The sequence below is a fragment of the Babylonia areolata genome, chromosome 3, assembly GCF_041734735.1.
Source record: "Babylonia areolata isolate BAREFJ2019XMU chromosome 3, ASM4173473v1, whole genome shotgun sequence".
Lineage (NCBI taxonomy): Eukaryota > Metazoa > Mollusca > Gastropoda > Neogastropoda > Buccinidae > Babylonia > Babylonia areolata.
In genome coordinates this window covers 5,551,168-5,567,800 of record NC_134878.1, presented here as the reverse complement: position 1 = coordinate 5,567,800, position 16,633 = coordinate 5,551,168, and the positions used below count along the sequence as shown (strand labels likewise).

General features: G+C 47.4%; 1 protein-coding gene across 1 annotated transcript in view; it reads left to right on the top strand.

The window, feature by feature from the left end:
* Positions 1-9,173: 9,173 nt before the first annotated feature.
* LOC143280420 (R-spondin-2-like) overlaps positions 9,174-16,633 on the top strand; it is a 27,204-nt gene continuing 19,744 nt past the window's right edge. The window contains exon 1 of the mRNA XM_076585056.1: positions 9,174-9,849. Within this exon, the coding sequence (XP_076441171.1) occupies positions 9,759-9,849 (91 nt within the window). The 5' untranslated portion in view covers positions 9,174-9,758. The remainder of the gene's footprint in view (positions 9,850-16,633) is intronic.

The following is a 16,633-nucleotide window of genomic DNA, read 5'->3' as shown; positions in this document are numbered from 1 at the left end:
AACCCCCACCCCCAATCATCCCCTCAACCTCCCCCCCCCCACCCCTCAGGCCCCCACTCCCCCGCCACTGGCGCGCCAGTAAATAAAATAATGCTGGTTTCATCACATGTCAGGCTGGATTAGTCAGAAACAGACATGATCAAGACGAGCGTAATGACTACATTAGTATGCAGGTGGCTGTGGCCCGGTGGTAATAAGGAACGCCTCCTCACAGTCTGGGCATGCAGAGGGTCAATCCTCGGTTCATGTTCCCCGGTGTTGCTAGAAAATGGTCCCCCCCCCACCCCTACCCCCTCCCCCAAAATGTACCGTACACAACAACCCCACGGGTGCCTTGCCTGTTTTTCGTTAGTTGCCGGAGATTTCCGGAAAGCTTGCGCTCAGAATGGTTTTGTGTGTTCGAATAGGACACCTAGAAACTTTAAAAACAAAACAACAACTAGCATTCAAAATTGTCGCTGGCCCCTCGATCCTAACTGCCCGATTCTGACCAGTGAACATTGCCCTGTTATTTTGTCATTCAAAAAATCTACGTGATGGATTCCACTGTCTGTTTCGATCATCTTTTGTCAGTGGAGAGTTCCAGATTTGACAACCTGTACCAAGCTCTAAGCTCTAACGAATTGACGTCATTCGTTGGTGTCGTGGAAAAAAACCGATCTAGATCTGCATCAACCGAAAGCTGCGGCAACGGGTAGACAAGGGAGGTAGCCGTGGCTTGGTTTCGTCTTTGCCCCTTTTACTTCTGACATCCCGAAATATACTCTCTCTCTCTCTCTCTCTCGCTAACGCACGCACAATATTTACCATTTCAATTTTCTTGAAAAAACACTATCACTTGACGCTCAGAAAAAAATCCCATCTATTCCCTTTGGGCGCATCTGCGCGTAATACTTATAGACCTACAGAAAACGTTTACGACATATCTGACACAGATCCACAATAGATCTACGAGATATATAAAGTGCGGTCTGCGATAGATCTATAAGATACAAAGAGGGGTGACTCCGAAACCAGCGAATAATCGGGACTGCACACACTTTCGTCGGGAACCTTTCGTCGCTTGCAGAGCGACAAAAAAAAAGGTCATATGACGTCATGGGTAGACAGCTTTTCGGCTGAGTTCAATCACATTTTATTTGCACAGACTGAACAACAAAAACTATGTCGTCATAACGGTCTGAAGAACTCAAGAGATATACAGCATTTCAAAAGGAAGCAACGCGGTAGGTTTATTACTTTAAAATCGTTTTTCTTTTTCGTTTTTCTGTAGCCTAATAGATTTCTCCGATCGAGATCTGGCGTAAACAAATGACAAGAAGAAAATCACGTAATTGGCTTGGAAGTTTTGCCTTAAAACGGAATATAATATACATACATACATACATATATTAAATAGACCCGTTCGAATACTTTAATGGCAGAGATTTGGCTAAAAACACGCTCTATATCTGTATCTGTAGAATACGTCTTTGTCGCCAAGATTTATAGCATTATCGCGACGGGTGGGCGTGTGCGTAGTTTAGCAGGTTCACTGTTGGGATGTATCAATCTTTTGAAGCTCTCAAAGAGTTGGTGCTCTCACGATGTTTTCTTCAAGGTGGTTCCAGTCTCTAACAGAAGATTAAAGCAAATAACTAGTGTAATCATAAAAATGAAAACTAACTTGTAAAAATACTCACCGAAATAGTTCAAAATCCTTTTGTCGGAACAGGCGATTTCCACTTCGAAATTTCAGCATTTCGGTGACCAAGAAAAACCGGCAATGGGAACGCGCATGCGCACACGGTTCTCGTTAAAAAAAAAATAACCGAGAATCCCGACGGAAGTGGGCAAGCACAACCTCCCTATTAATTAATTTAGCCGTGTTCTTTCTTGTTTCCGCACCTCTACGGTCCCCCCCCCTCCCCTCCCCTCCCCCACGTAAGATGACTCATGCTTCATGCCGTTCGATGGGATTGGTAACACACTATTCAAACTCGCTGTCGGTGGTTCCAGACTGTAAAGTACTACTGCACTGGGGCTGGAGGTAATTCAGTTTGTAATTCTAAAATCGGGAACTGATGCCAATTACGTGTGTGTGTGTGTGTGTGTGTGTGTGTGTGTGTGTGTGTGCGTGTGAAGTCAAGTCAAGTTTTTACTTCATGATGGTAAATTAAATAAACAACAATTGCTTCTTTTTTTTTTTACATCAAGCCATCAATGAAAAAGAAAGAAAAAAAGAAAAAAAATACAGGAGAGAGAGAGAGAGAGAGCAAGGAAAATAAAAGCAACAACAAAATGAATATATATACAAGAAGATTGTGATATACACAATTGCATTTCTATTTCACGCGCGCGCGGGCGCGCACACACACACACACACACACACACACACACACACACACACACACACACACACGCACACACACACAATTTAACACAAATGCTCGGACATAAATACACCATGCCCATCCCATTCACGTGTGTGTGTGTGTGTGTGTGTGTGTTGTTTTTTTGCTTTTACATATAGCAAAACAGTGTACACACACACACACACACACACACACACACACACACACACACACACACACGGCGCGCAAAACCACGCACTCATGCACCAAACACACGAACAGGCACGCAATGCATATACCAGTGCTCATGTAGGCGTAGGTACCACAATGTCCATACATGCACGCACGCACACAGCTAGCCCATCACTCTCCCTTATCCCCTTCCCCACAGACATATACGTTCGTGTCCCTTTCCCCATACACATAGGGACAAGGGGAGGGGGGCCACCGACATTTTCTCCCTCTCCACTAGACCTTGAGTGGTGGTCTGGACGCTAGTCATTCGGACGAGACGATAAACCGAGGTCCCGTGTGCAGCATGCACTTAGCGCACGTAAAAGAACCCACGGCAACAAAAGGGTTGTTCCTGGCAAAATTCTGGAGAAAAATCCACTTCGATAAGAAAAAACAAATAAAAATGCACGCAAGAAAAAATACAAAAAAAAATGGGTGGCGCTGTAGTGTAGCGACGCGCTCTCCCTGGGGAGAGCAGCCCGAATTTCACACAGAGAAATCTGTTGTGATAAAAATACAAATACTCTCTCTCTCTCTCTCTCTCTCTCTCTCTCTCTGTATATATATATATATATATATATATATATATATATATATATATATATATATATATATATATATATGTGTGTGTGTGTGTGTGTGTGTGTGTGTGTGTGTGTGTGTGAACAGCCGCGATAAATCCCCAGGCGCATGTGGATATTACGAACAAATGCGAAGGGTAAAAGAAAAGGAAGCGGATTTCTTTCAAAAGTTTAATCCAATTTTTGCAAATTCCATCTCCCTCCCCGTATCCATAGCTATCCATCCAGTCTCTGAGAAAAATGATCGTCAGCGTTCCTGAGACCATTTCAGCTCAACATAGCAAGGACTGAGAACGACGTAGTTCAACTAAACGCTACTGGACACAGGCAGTTAATTTCTCGGTTTTATTGCACTCATCGGCCCACTTGCTTAATTGAGGCGCCATGGCCGAATCGGTAATCTGCGATGAACTTGTGATCCAACGTTCAGTGATTGAGGTTCGAGACCCCGTTTCCGCATGGCGCTGTGTCCTTGGGAAATGGGGGGAGGGGTTGGGAGGGGGGAGGTCTGAATACGTGGAATGACTGGAATGGCGGGTGGGCGAAATACGACAGAGAATCCAGCTCTCAAGAGGCCATCCATCGAGGGGGGCCGGCACGATCAGAGTAGGCGATTCGGGAATAGGCGAACCGGGCCTTCTCCGTCACACCGATACTTGAATACAAGACCCTTTAGGGAGCCCTTGGGACTGATGGGCGGGGGAGTGGGTGGGAGGAATACAGAGATGGTAAAAAAAATGGGGAGGGGCGGGGGGGGGTGATAAGGGATAAGCCACACACCAAAAAAGACGAACAAAATTCGTATACTGAACATCTTAAATTGAAAATTCCTCGGTGCTGCATGCCCTACTGTGCCGGTTCCATTGAGGCAAGAACACCATTTGGATGATAAAAGAGAAGACAGCGGTCCAAAGGGAAATATAAAATAAAGTAAAAAAGCTTCACTTCGCAGGGAGGTTCACTTTCATCAAGATTCTTCCACGTCTGCCCTAAGCTTCTAAAGGCGCCCGCCTGTCCGAAAACCAACGGGATAGTCCTTGTCGTTCACCGTAAAGCCCGAGTCGCACCGGGCGTTGAAGGTTGCGATCTCTCACTCTGTCCTTTCACATATCTAAAATATAGAAAACTGGAACGTCGGAAACTATGTTTTCTGCAAGACCAAACAAAAGAGGTGCACAGAGCGCTTGGCTGAAAAACTGATACTCTCCTAACACGTACACACGTGACATACTGAAACCAGATTCAAAGCATGCTAGATTACATACATGCACGTATGACTTCAAACTTCCACCGAAAAGACCCACTGTACGTAAGAGGTCAACCCACAAATGTGGAATACGGTTTGAGGCGACATCCCTGTTTTTCAGTAAAAGCAGCAGCAAAACATCGTAATCCAAACCCCTACGTGGTTTCTGAGACAACATACCCTCTATGGTGTCGTCCCGTTTCGCATATTTCCGATTCGCCAGGTGATCCAGATTTGCAAATTCCTAAGCCGCTTATGTGCTCAGTTGCTCTGTGTGTGTGTGTGCGTGTGTGTGCGTGTGCGTGCATGTGCGTGCGCGCGCGTGCTTGAGTCTTAAAAAGTAAAAGAAAAATAAAAGCAAAGCAAAGCAAGCCGCAAGCAGCAGTAGCTGGCTTTCTCTTTTCCTGGTCCGGTCTCTTGCCTTGACGGTCTGGTCTGTTTAGGTACCTTTGACGTTGCAAAATGTTTCTGCCTCTCACTTTGGACACTACACTGACAAAGCTTTATCCTAAACTAAATTATTGTATTAAGAGGGAGGGAAAGAGAGGGGAGAGAGAGATGGGGAGGGGGGCTGGAGGGGGGGGGGGGGGGGGCACAGGCTGAATAGGCGAAACAGGACAAAGAGTCGAGCTCTGAAGAAGCCATCCAGGATAGCGGCACGATCAAAAAGCAGGCAAAACGGGAAAAAGCGAAAAGCCCCCACCCACCCCTCCCCCGTTAAAAAAAAAAAGACAATTACTCCTGTACGTAAAAGCAGATCCCTGTATACAACAACATACGGTCTTTGGTTTGAAAACGAGATGGGTGGGGTTCAGAGCTCAATTCAAAAGCCTATCGGCTTGCGTCTTTAATTGGGGTCACGTTGTTCGGTGCTGGGGTCTACGTTTTGTGTGAAGCTGTTTAAAGCATGGTGATACCCTGGATGTTCACTTGGCGTTCTCCTCCCGTGTAGTGGGGAAATACCGAGAAGGTGGCTGAGTTATTCCATGTACCTTTCGTCTAATGTAATGATGTTCCTTTACTCCTACTATTCTTCTTCGTTCGTGGGCTGAAACTTCACCGTTCATTCTTATGCATACGAGTGGGCTTTTACGTGTATGTATGACCGTTTTTACCCCCCACCCTCAAGCCCCCGCCATGCAGGCAGCCATACTCCGTTTTCGGCAGGGTGCACGCTGGGTATGTTCTTGTTTCCATAACCCACCAAACGCGGACATGGATTACAGGATCTTTAACCTGCGTATTTGATCTTCTGCGTGCGTATACACACGAAGGGGGTTCAGGCACAAGCAGGTCTGCACATATGTTGACCTGGGAGATCGGAAAAATCTCTCCCTTTACCCACCAGGCGCGTTGCCGAGATTCGAACCCGGTTCCCTCAGATTGAAAGTCCAACGCTTTAACCACTAGGCTATTACGCCCGTCCTTTTACTCTGGTTCCCTCCACTCTTATTTGCACATATGTTGACCTGGGAGTTGACCAGGTCGGACATATAATGTCCGACCTGACAATATAGGAAATGCTCCGCTCGCGGCAAGGAAGCCATTTGAAGCTGCATCGTGTGCGACGAGCTTTAGCGTTCAAAGGGATAGGATGATGCCAAATGAGGTTCAGCAACTAATTTGGATCTTGTCAAGCCACTGAAGTGTGTGTGTGGTGTGGGTGGGGTGAGGTAGATGGGTAGGTGGGTATGTATATGTATGTGTGTGTGTGTGTGCGTGAGTGGGGGGGGGGAGTAGGAGGGGGAACGGATTGGGTGGGTGTGGGTGGCTGGCTGGCTAAGTATGTATGCGCGTGTGTGCGCGTGCGTACGCTCACGAGCGCGCGCACGTACGTGTGTGTGTGTGTGTGTGTGTGTGTGTGTGTGTGTGCGTGTGCGTGAGAGAGACAGAGAGAGAGAGAGAGAGAATGTGTGTGTGTGTGCGTGTATGTGCGTGCGTGTGTGTGTGTGCGTGTGTGTGTATGTGTGCGTGTGCGTGAGAGAGACAGAGAGAGAGAGTGTGTGTATGTGTGTGTGTGTGCGTGCGTGTGTGTGTGTGTGTGTGTGTGTGTGTGTGCGTGTGTGCGTGCGTGCGTGTGTGTGTGTGTGTGTGTGTGTGTGTGTGTGCTTCTCTGTCCGTGTATTTGTGTGTGTGCGTGTGTGTATGTATGTGCGTGTGTGTGTGTGTGCGTGTGTGCGTGCTTGCCCGCATTCGCGCTTGTGTCTGGATGCGATCGTTCGCAAGTAAGTGCGCGAGTGTGCGGCTGTGTATATGTGTGTGTGCGTGTGCTTGCGCGTGTGTGCCTATGTGTGTGTGTGTGTGTGTGTGTGTGTGTCCGTGCTTGCGTTCCTGGGTATCTGCGTGTGCGTGTGCACGTACTTGAAAACCAGACCATAGAGTAAATGATTAAGTTATGGCCTAATAAGCATATCTTCAACATCTAACCCTCGCCGAAATGAAGGCATCGCATACACAAAACGGATAATAATCAGATGATGATGCCTAAGAAAAGCAACAACAAGAGAAACAATTTGCACCATGCGTCACTTCTCTTATCCCACGACCTATCAGTACTTGCTCATCATAACCAGAGAGACAGACAGACACAGACAGACATAAAAAAAAACAACAAAAAAAAACCCACCACCACCACCAATCAACATGGAAAAAAAAAAAAAGAACAGAAAAAACCCACCCCTATAACTTATGATTCGTAGCCTACGCGCACACCGACAATGACAACAAATTCTCCCATACCACTTACTGTTGGGTTTTTTTTCCCCTCCTTTTTTTCTGCACGACACAAAATTAACTCTTTCTCCGTTAACGATGCCAAACGACGATTGGGTGTTGAGTGTACAGTAAGAAGGGTGCGTTATGGGGTGGAAGGAACATGGTGGGGGTAGTGGATGCATGCGTCCGGGGTGGGTAGGGGTGGGAGTGGATACATGGGTCGGGGGGGAGGAGGGGGAGGCCGGGAGGGGACGAGAGGGGGGTGGGGTGGGGGAGGGTTGATACGAGGGTCGGGGGATGGCGGGGAGTGGAGGGGGGGGGGTGGGAGGAAATCTTCGGTGGGGTGTGATAGAGGCTGAGGGAGTTGGGGGTGGAGGGGACTAAGGCACGATCGCAGACAGACACACTCTCTCTCTCTCTCTCTCTCACACACACACACACACACACACACACAAATCCACATACGCACGCACGCACACACACGAATCCACACGCGCGCGCACGCACGCACGCACACACACACACACACCCTCGCGCCCGCGACGCACAAACTGAAGTGTATCAAGCTACTAGTGGCGATCTTCATGTCTTCTTCGCCAGTCCCTCAAGTGTGGTGTTGGAGGCGAGGTGAGCAAAATAAAAGGGGAAAGAGAGCAAGCGAGTGAGCGACTGTGCGAGACGGTGACTGTTCACGTCCCTGCGAACACTGTTCTCAATGGATTAGTTCGATCTGCTGCGCTGGAGACAGATCGTTTGCGCCTTATTTTGCGGTTTATTTATATTTCTTTTTTTTTCTTTTCTTTTTTTTAGTGTGTGTATATGTGTATAAGTATGCTTGTGTCATAACTATTGATTTTCTTCTTTTTTTTTGTTTTGTTTTTTGCTTGCTTGTGGGTGTATATATCGGTTAAAAGTGTATATTTGTTTTTGCTATACCATAAAAATATAGTGATTTTTTGTGCAGAAGTTAAAGTTCGATCGATCCTGTGCAAAGAATAGTGTTTGTTTAAACTGAATCGTAATGAGCTTTTAAAACAATAACATTCATTTCAACCTGATTTCAACACAGGAGAGCGGTGTGTACGTATGAGAGAGAGAGAGAGGGGGGGGGTCGAGGTGGGAGAGGCAGGGGGGGAGGGAGAGAGAGAGAGAGAGAGAGAGAGGGCTGTGAACAGGCGTTCAAGTTCAATAGTTCAGTTCTTAGAGTCATTGCAAATTATGTGCTTGTCAGTTCCTTCATAATGATATTCACATCAATAACGATATTCACTTCCAACATTAGACGTGCAGTACTTCCATACGACTGACTACATGTTGTAAACTGCCCTTCCCCAAAGGTGAAAGCAACTTACGCCAATCAACACAAATGACAAACAGACGGAAGGAGATGTGAAACTGATATAGATCAACCACGAAAAAAACCAAATGAAACCACGATGTGTGAAGCTGACAGTGCAACAGAAACGACGGCACCGCGATATGTGAAACTGACAGTGCAACAGAAACGACGACACCGCGATATGTGAAACTGACAGTGCAACAGAAACGACGACACCGCGATATGTGAAACTGACAGTGCAACAGAAACGACACCGCGATACGTGAAACTGACAGTGCAACAGAAACGACGGCACCGCGATATGTGAAACTGACAGTGCAACAGAAACGACGATACTGCGATATGTGAAACTGACAGTGCAACAGAAACGACACCGCGATACGTGAAACTGACAGTGCAACAGAAACGACGATACTGCGATATGTGAAACTGACAGTGCAACAGAAACGACACCGCGATATGTGAAACTGACAGTGCAACAGAAACGACACCACGATATGTGAAACTGACAGTGCAACAGAAACGACACCGCGATATGTGAAACAGACACTGCAACAGAAACGACGATACCGCGATATGTGAAACAGACAGTGCAACAGAAACGACGATACCGCGATATGTGAAACTGACAGTGCAACAGAAACGACGATACTGCGATATGTGAAACTGACAGTGCAACAGAAACGACGGCACCGCGATATGTGAAACTGACAGTGCAACAGAAACGACGATACCGCGATATGTGAAACTGACAGTGCAACAGAAACGACGATACCGCGATATGTGAAACTGACAGTGCAACAGAAACGACGATACCGCGATATGTGAAACTGACAGTGCAACAGAAACGACACCGCGATATGTGAAACTGACAGTGCAACAGAAACGACGATACCGCGATATGTGAAACAGACACTGCAACAGAAACGACGATACCGCGATATGTGAAACTGACAGTGCAACAGAAACGACGACACCGCGATATGTGAAACTGACAGTGCAACAGAAACACAATGACTGGCATGGGAAACTGACAAATTAAACGACATCGCGATATGTGAAACTGACAAAGACAGCGGAAACAACCACCCACCCACCCACCACAAAGGAAAGCAAGATTCCAAGAGGGGAAAACTGACTCACCCTTCAACGACAGACAGGAGTCGCAATTGTCAGTTTCAACACCCCGAAGATGGCGCGGTTATCATCATCATCATCACCAGTGCGTTGGGCAGCGTGTCCGCGGCGTGCCAAGCTCGAGGCGCTAGTGCGTTGGTGAGTGTGTACGTGGAGGAGGAGGAGGAGGAAGGATGTGGTGGTGGGGGGTGGTGGCGGTCCTTCACCTCTGTCTGCAGCCGTGGGTTCCGCGCCCTGTGAAAGCGGCACCACGAGGAAAACGAAGTGAGTGGGGAAACAGGCATCATTGACCTGTGACTGTCTCTGTCTGTCTGTCTGTCTGTCGTCTGTCTGTCTCTCATTCTCTCCCTCTTTCTATATGTACATATATATAATGCAAACACACACACACACACACACACACACACGGTGTGTGCTTGCTTGTGTGCATATGCGTGCGTGTGCGTGCGCGCGCGCGCGTGTGTGTGGTTGTGTCTGTGAACTCAGAACTGTCGTAAAACCCTTCTGAAAGGAGTTAAGGACACACACATAAAACAACTACTAAAGACTACAAACAGATAAAATCAATAAATTGTGAGCACATGCAGGATCTTACACACGCACACACATATTTAGACCAGTAGATAGATAGGTAGGTAGGAAGGTAGGTATCTTGCCAGGTCTGGCTGAAAATGCTTTATCGCAACAGAGAACCCGAAGTTTGAAGTGTTGTTCTGTCAATGCCATCTGGCCTGTGATATCAAGATCGGGAATTAACAGTCGCAGGGAGGCGATCTCAAGTCGGAGTACATCCTACATTTACTCAGAAAATGCAGTTCATGCTATTTCACTCTACTTGCTTTTCGTAGCCGGTCTTTGCGTGCGTGCGTGCGTGCGTGGTGTGTGTGTGTGTGTGTGTGTGTGTGTGTGTGTGTGTGTGTGTGTGTGTGTGTGTGTTATTACTCTCTATCTCTCGGTGTGTGTGTGTGTGTGTGTGTGTGTGTGTGTGTGTGTGTGAGTTAAAGACGCGCGCGCGCGCACACACACACACACACACACACACACACACAACCACCACCAAAGTGTCTCCCTCCTCTCTTTCTCCTCCACAACTCACCCCCTCCCCCCGCCGCCCCCCTCCCCCACCCTACACCACCCACCACCCAATCATGGCACTCTCCTTCCTCCCGACCTCTCCTACCCACAAAAAAAAAAGGAAAGAAAGAAAGAAGAAACTACTTCAGGGCCGTCGTGTCAAGGCGGGTGTCAAAAGGGGAGGGGTGGGGAAGCTGTCAGCGCTCAACCGTCAATTCATTCTTATATCTGACCGGGGCCCCGGACAGAAGCTGACAGTTGGCACTGGCCGATGTCATCAGGGCTGCCAGTGTCACAGCTGCTGATAAAACCGGTTGTAGAGGGGGGGGGGGGGGGGGGGGGGGGGGGCAGGGGCTACGGGGGAAACTTTTTTTTTTCTTCTTAATATCTCGTAGGGCCGCCTGTCTGACACCACCCCCACCCCCGTCACGCCTGCATGTCACCACCACCACTGCGTTGCCTTTGTGTTATGTATAGAATTATAATACATTGTCCGAGTCTGAGGCCTTTTTTAAAATTTTATTTTATTTTATTTTTATGGTTCTTTTCTTTCCTTTTCTTCTCTCTCTCTCTCCCCCCTGACCTTATATAAATGCCTCCTGTCTCCGCTCTCTTTCTCCCTCTAAGCCACCCCTCCCCATCCCACGCACACACACACACGCATACACAGTCGCACGCGCACGAACACAAACACACACATACGCAAGCACACATACACACACATACACGCGCGCGCGCGCGCTGACGAAAGCACCCCCCACCCCTCTATGCACACACACACACACACACACACACACACACACACACAGAATGACAGTGCAGACTTTTCACTCTGTACCGTCAAGATCAGATTATTGCGGCGGTGCTTTGTTGTGGTCACACCCCCTTCCCCTCTGATACCACAGTGACACATATAGGAGATTTGTTCCCTTTGTTGGTACGGACTTTCTCAGTGTTTCTGGGTACATACAGAATATACTTCTCTTCGCTCAGAAACGAAGGCTTCAAACCACTTAAGTTTAATTTCGGTGGCCTCTCACCACCTGTCCATCACTTCTTGATGACGGTTGATGAGTCTACGGAAGTATACAAGTGTGTTGAAACTTTCGATTCTCAGTAGATTACATATATATATATATATATATATTTCTACGATTTTCCCCCTCCTCTCAAAGTCGTGCTGCACGCCTTATCTTTTAAAACCAGAACGTTTGATTTTGTCTTCACTTTGCTACAGTCCTTTCTCACAAGCGCACTGGGTTTATGCAGCAGCATCGTTACACTTCCCTCGCCCCCCCCCCCTCCACCCTCCCCCAACCCCCCCTTTATTTTTTTTTATTTATTTATTTTTTTGTTCGCTTGTTTTGTTTTTGTTTTTTGTTTTTTTTTGTTCTTATCTTTTCGTTAGTTTTGATTAAGCAAGGAGAAGTGTAGCGTATATGGATTAGTCCACCACTTCTCTGCCCCTTAACCACCATTCCTCCCCTCCCATCCCCCTTTTTGATTTGTCATTTCGTTAATTTTGATAAAGCAAGAAGAAGCACAGCGTATAAGGACCATCACACACGATTTGACGCCTCCTTGAAAACTGAAAACTGCAGTTCCTTTCACAGGGACAGATATGTGAAACTGACAACGGAACAGAAACGACACCGCGATACGTGAAACTGACAACGGAACAGAAACGATGACACCGCGATACGTGAAACTGACAGCGGAACAGAAACGATGACACCGCGATACGTGAAACTGACAACTGAACAGAAACGATGACACCGCGATACGTGAAACTGACAACTGAACAGAAACGATGACACCGCGATACGTGAAACTGACAACGGAACAGAAACGATGACACCGCGATACGTGAAACTGACAGCGGAACAGAAACGATGACACCGCGATACGTGAAACTGACAACGGAACAGAAACGATGACACCGCGATACGTGAAACTGACAACGGAACAGAAACGATGACACCGCGATACGTGAAACTGACAGCGGAACAGAAACGACCGCGATACGAGAAACTGACAACGGAACAGAAACGACCGCGATACGTGAAACTGACAACGGAACAGAAACGATGACAGCGCGATACGTGAAACTGACAACTGAACAGAAACGACGACACCGCGATACGTGAAACTGACAACTGAACAAACGATGAAACCGCGATACGTGAAACTGACAACGGAACAGAAACGATGACACCGCGATACGTGAAACTGACAACGGAACAGAAACGACGACACTGCGATATGTGAAACTGACAGTGCAACAGAAACGATGACACCGCGATACGTGAAACTGACAGCGGAACAGAAACGATGACACAGCGATACGTGAAACTGACAACGGAACAGAAACGATGACACCGCGATACGTGAAACTGACAACTGAACAGAAACGATGACACCGCGATACGTGAAACTGACAACTGAACAAACGATGACACCGCGATACGTGAAACTGACAGCGGAACAGAAACGATGACACAGCGATACGTGAAACTGACAACGGAACAGAAACGATGACACCGCGATACGTGAAACTGACAACGGAACAGAAACGATGACACCGCGATACGTGAAACAACGGAACAGAAAGGACACCGCGATACGTGAAACTGACAACGGAACAGAAACGATGACACCGCGATACGTGAAACTGACAACGGAACAGAAACGATGACACCACGATACGTGAAACTGACAACGGAACAGAAACGATGACACAGCGATACGTGAAACTGACAGTGCAACAGAAACGATGACACCGCGATACGTGAAAATGACAACTGAACAGAAACGACACTGCGATACGTGAAACTGACAACGGAACAGAAACGATGACACCGCGATACGTGAAACTGACAACTGAACAGAAACGACGACACCGCGATACGTGAAACTGACAACTGAACAGAAACGATGAAACCGCGATACGTGAAACTGACAACGGAACAGAAACGATGACACCGCGATACGTGAAACTGACAACGGAACAGAAACGACGACACTGCGATACGTGAAACTGACAACGGAACAGAAACGACGACACTGCGATATGTGAAACTGACAGTGCAACAGAAACGATGACACCGCGATACGTGAAACTGACAGCGGAACAGAAACGACACCGCGATACGTGAAACTGACAACGGAACAGAAACGATGACACCGCGATACGTGAAACTGACAACGGAACAGAAACGATGACACCGCGATACGTGAAACAACGGAACAGAAACGACACCGCGATACGTGAAACTGACAACGGAACAGAAACGATGACACCGCGATACGTGAAACTGACAACTGAACAGAAACGATGACACCACGATACGTGAAACTGACAACGGAACAGAAACGATGACACCGCGATACGTGAAACTGACAGTGCAACAGAAACGATGACACCGCGATACGTGAAACTGACAACTGAACAGAAACGACACTGCGATACGTGAAACTGATAACGGAACAGAAACGACACTGCGATACGTGAAACTGACAACGGAACAGAAACGACACTGCGATACGTGAAACTGACAGTGCAACAGAAACGACGACACCGCGATATGTGAAACTGAAAACGGAACAGAAACGACACCACGATATGTGAAACTGAAAACGGAACAGAAACGACACCACGATACGTGAAACTGACAATGGAACAGAAACGACACCGCGATACGTGAAACTGACAGCATAACAGAAACGACACCGCGATACGTCAAACTGACAGCGGAACAGAAACGACACTGCAATACGTGAAACTGACAGTGCAACAGAAACGACGACACCGCCATATGTGAAACTGACAACGGAACAGAAACGACACTGCGATACGTGAAACTGACAGTGCAACAGAAACGATGACACCGCGATATGTGAAACTGACAACTGAACAGAAACGATGACACTTCGATACGTGAAACTAGCAACGGAACAGAAACGACACCGCGATACGTGAAACTGACAGCGAACAGAAACGACACCGCGATACGTGAAACTGACAGCGAACAGAAACGACACCGCGATACGTGAAACTGACAACGGAACAGAAACGATGACACCGCGATACGTGAAACTAACTGATGAGAAACGATGACACCGCGATACGTGAAACTGACAGCGGAACAGAAACGATGACACCGCGATACGTGAAACTGACAGCGGAACTGAAACGATGACACCGCGATACGTGAAACTGACAACGGATGAGAAACGATGACACCGCGATAGGTGAAACAACGGAACAGAAACGATGACACCGCGATACGTGAAACTGACAGCGGAACTGAAACGATGACACCGCGATACGTGAAACTGACAGCGGAACAGAAACGACACCGCGATACGTGAAACTGACAGCGCAACAGAAACGACACCGCGATACGTGAAACTGACAAAGACTGGGGAAACAATCAACCAACCAGCACCACAGGCAGGGATTTCATATTCACTCGCCATGGGAAGGCGGGGCCAAACCCTCTCCTTCCGCAGCTTTGAACCTTCCTCGAACGCAGTCAGGTACCTTGAATTTTGTTGTTGTTGTTGTTGTTGTTTGTTTGTTGTTGTTGTCATTTTAATACCTGAGTGGAGTGAGGTAAAACCGAAGTTCTTCTTCTTCTGCGTTCACTCGTATGCACACGAGTGGGCTTTTACGTGTATGACCGTTTTTACCCCGCCATGTAGGCAGCCATACTCCGTTTTCGGGGGGGTGCATGCTGGGTATGTTCTTGTTTCCATGACCCACCGAACGCTGACATGGATTACAGGATCTTTAACGTGCGTATTTGATCTTCTGCTTGCATATACACACGAAGGGGGTTCAGGCACTAGCAGGTCTGCACATATGTTGACCTGGGAGATCGTAAAAATCTCCACCCTTTACCCACCAGGCGCCGTCATCGTGATTCGAACCCGGGACCCTCAGATTGACAGTCCAACGCTTTAACCACTCGGCTATTGCGCCCGTCAAACCGAAGTTCAATGCCTTTCTCTAGGACACAAAAGAGTGATGATTATACGAGAGTTTCGAATCCTGATCATTGGTGAATACAGGATCAGAGACCCAACGCTTATAATAACCGATTCTCCAAAGCTGCCTCCATGGAGCTTTTCGGTATTTAACTGGTTGAAATAATTTGAAACTGTTCAACAGTATACACATGGCTTGGCAGATGTGGTGTAGCGTATATGGATTTGTCCGAACGCAGTGACGCCTCCTTGAGCTACTGAAACTGAAACTGAGACACATGATGACAATACAAGCAAAGACAAAAAGAGCAACAAGTATTTCCTGCATTCTCTTCAACTTGATTTATCTATAATTTTGTTTTGGTTTGCGTATCTATCTTGTTTGTTTGTCTGTCTGTGACTACCTATTTATTATTATTTTAGTTTCTTTACCTTCGTTTTTTTCTCTTCATTGCCAATAGCGCCTTTCTCCTCTCGTCAAAAACAACAACAAAACATATTTACGGGCACGCTTTCTAACTAATTCCACTCAAGTCATCGTCTGACACTCGCTCGTTTCCTGCAACACATCCACCTGTTGGCACAGTGTCTTGGGGGTTGGGGGCGGGGGGGGTCGGAGGAGAGTGGTAGGGGAGGGGAGGGTGTGTGTGAAGATGGGGAGAGGAGGGAGGGGAGGGGAGAGGCAACCAGCAGATTCCCCCTTTCCTTGCTCTGGCTTCATTTGACTGGGGATCACCTGTCACCATCCATCCATCCATTCACCCAACCAACCGGCCGAGTTTGTGGGGGGAAAAAACAAACAAACCCACCTTGTTTCTTTTCAATCAGTGCCAGAAGACATTCCTGTTGTAATTGATGACAACGTTGCTCACTGAATGACGGAAAACCTGCAGGTGATGACGAGGATGGTGATGACGGGACGGTTGTGGTAGTGGTGCTCTGTGTGTGTGTGTGTGTGTGTGTGTGCGTGTGCGTGCGTGCGTGC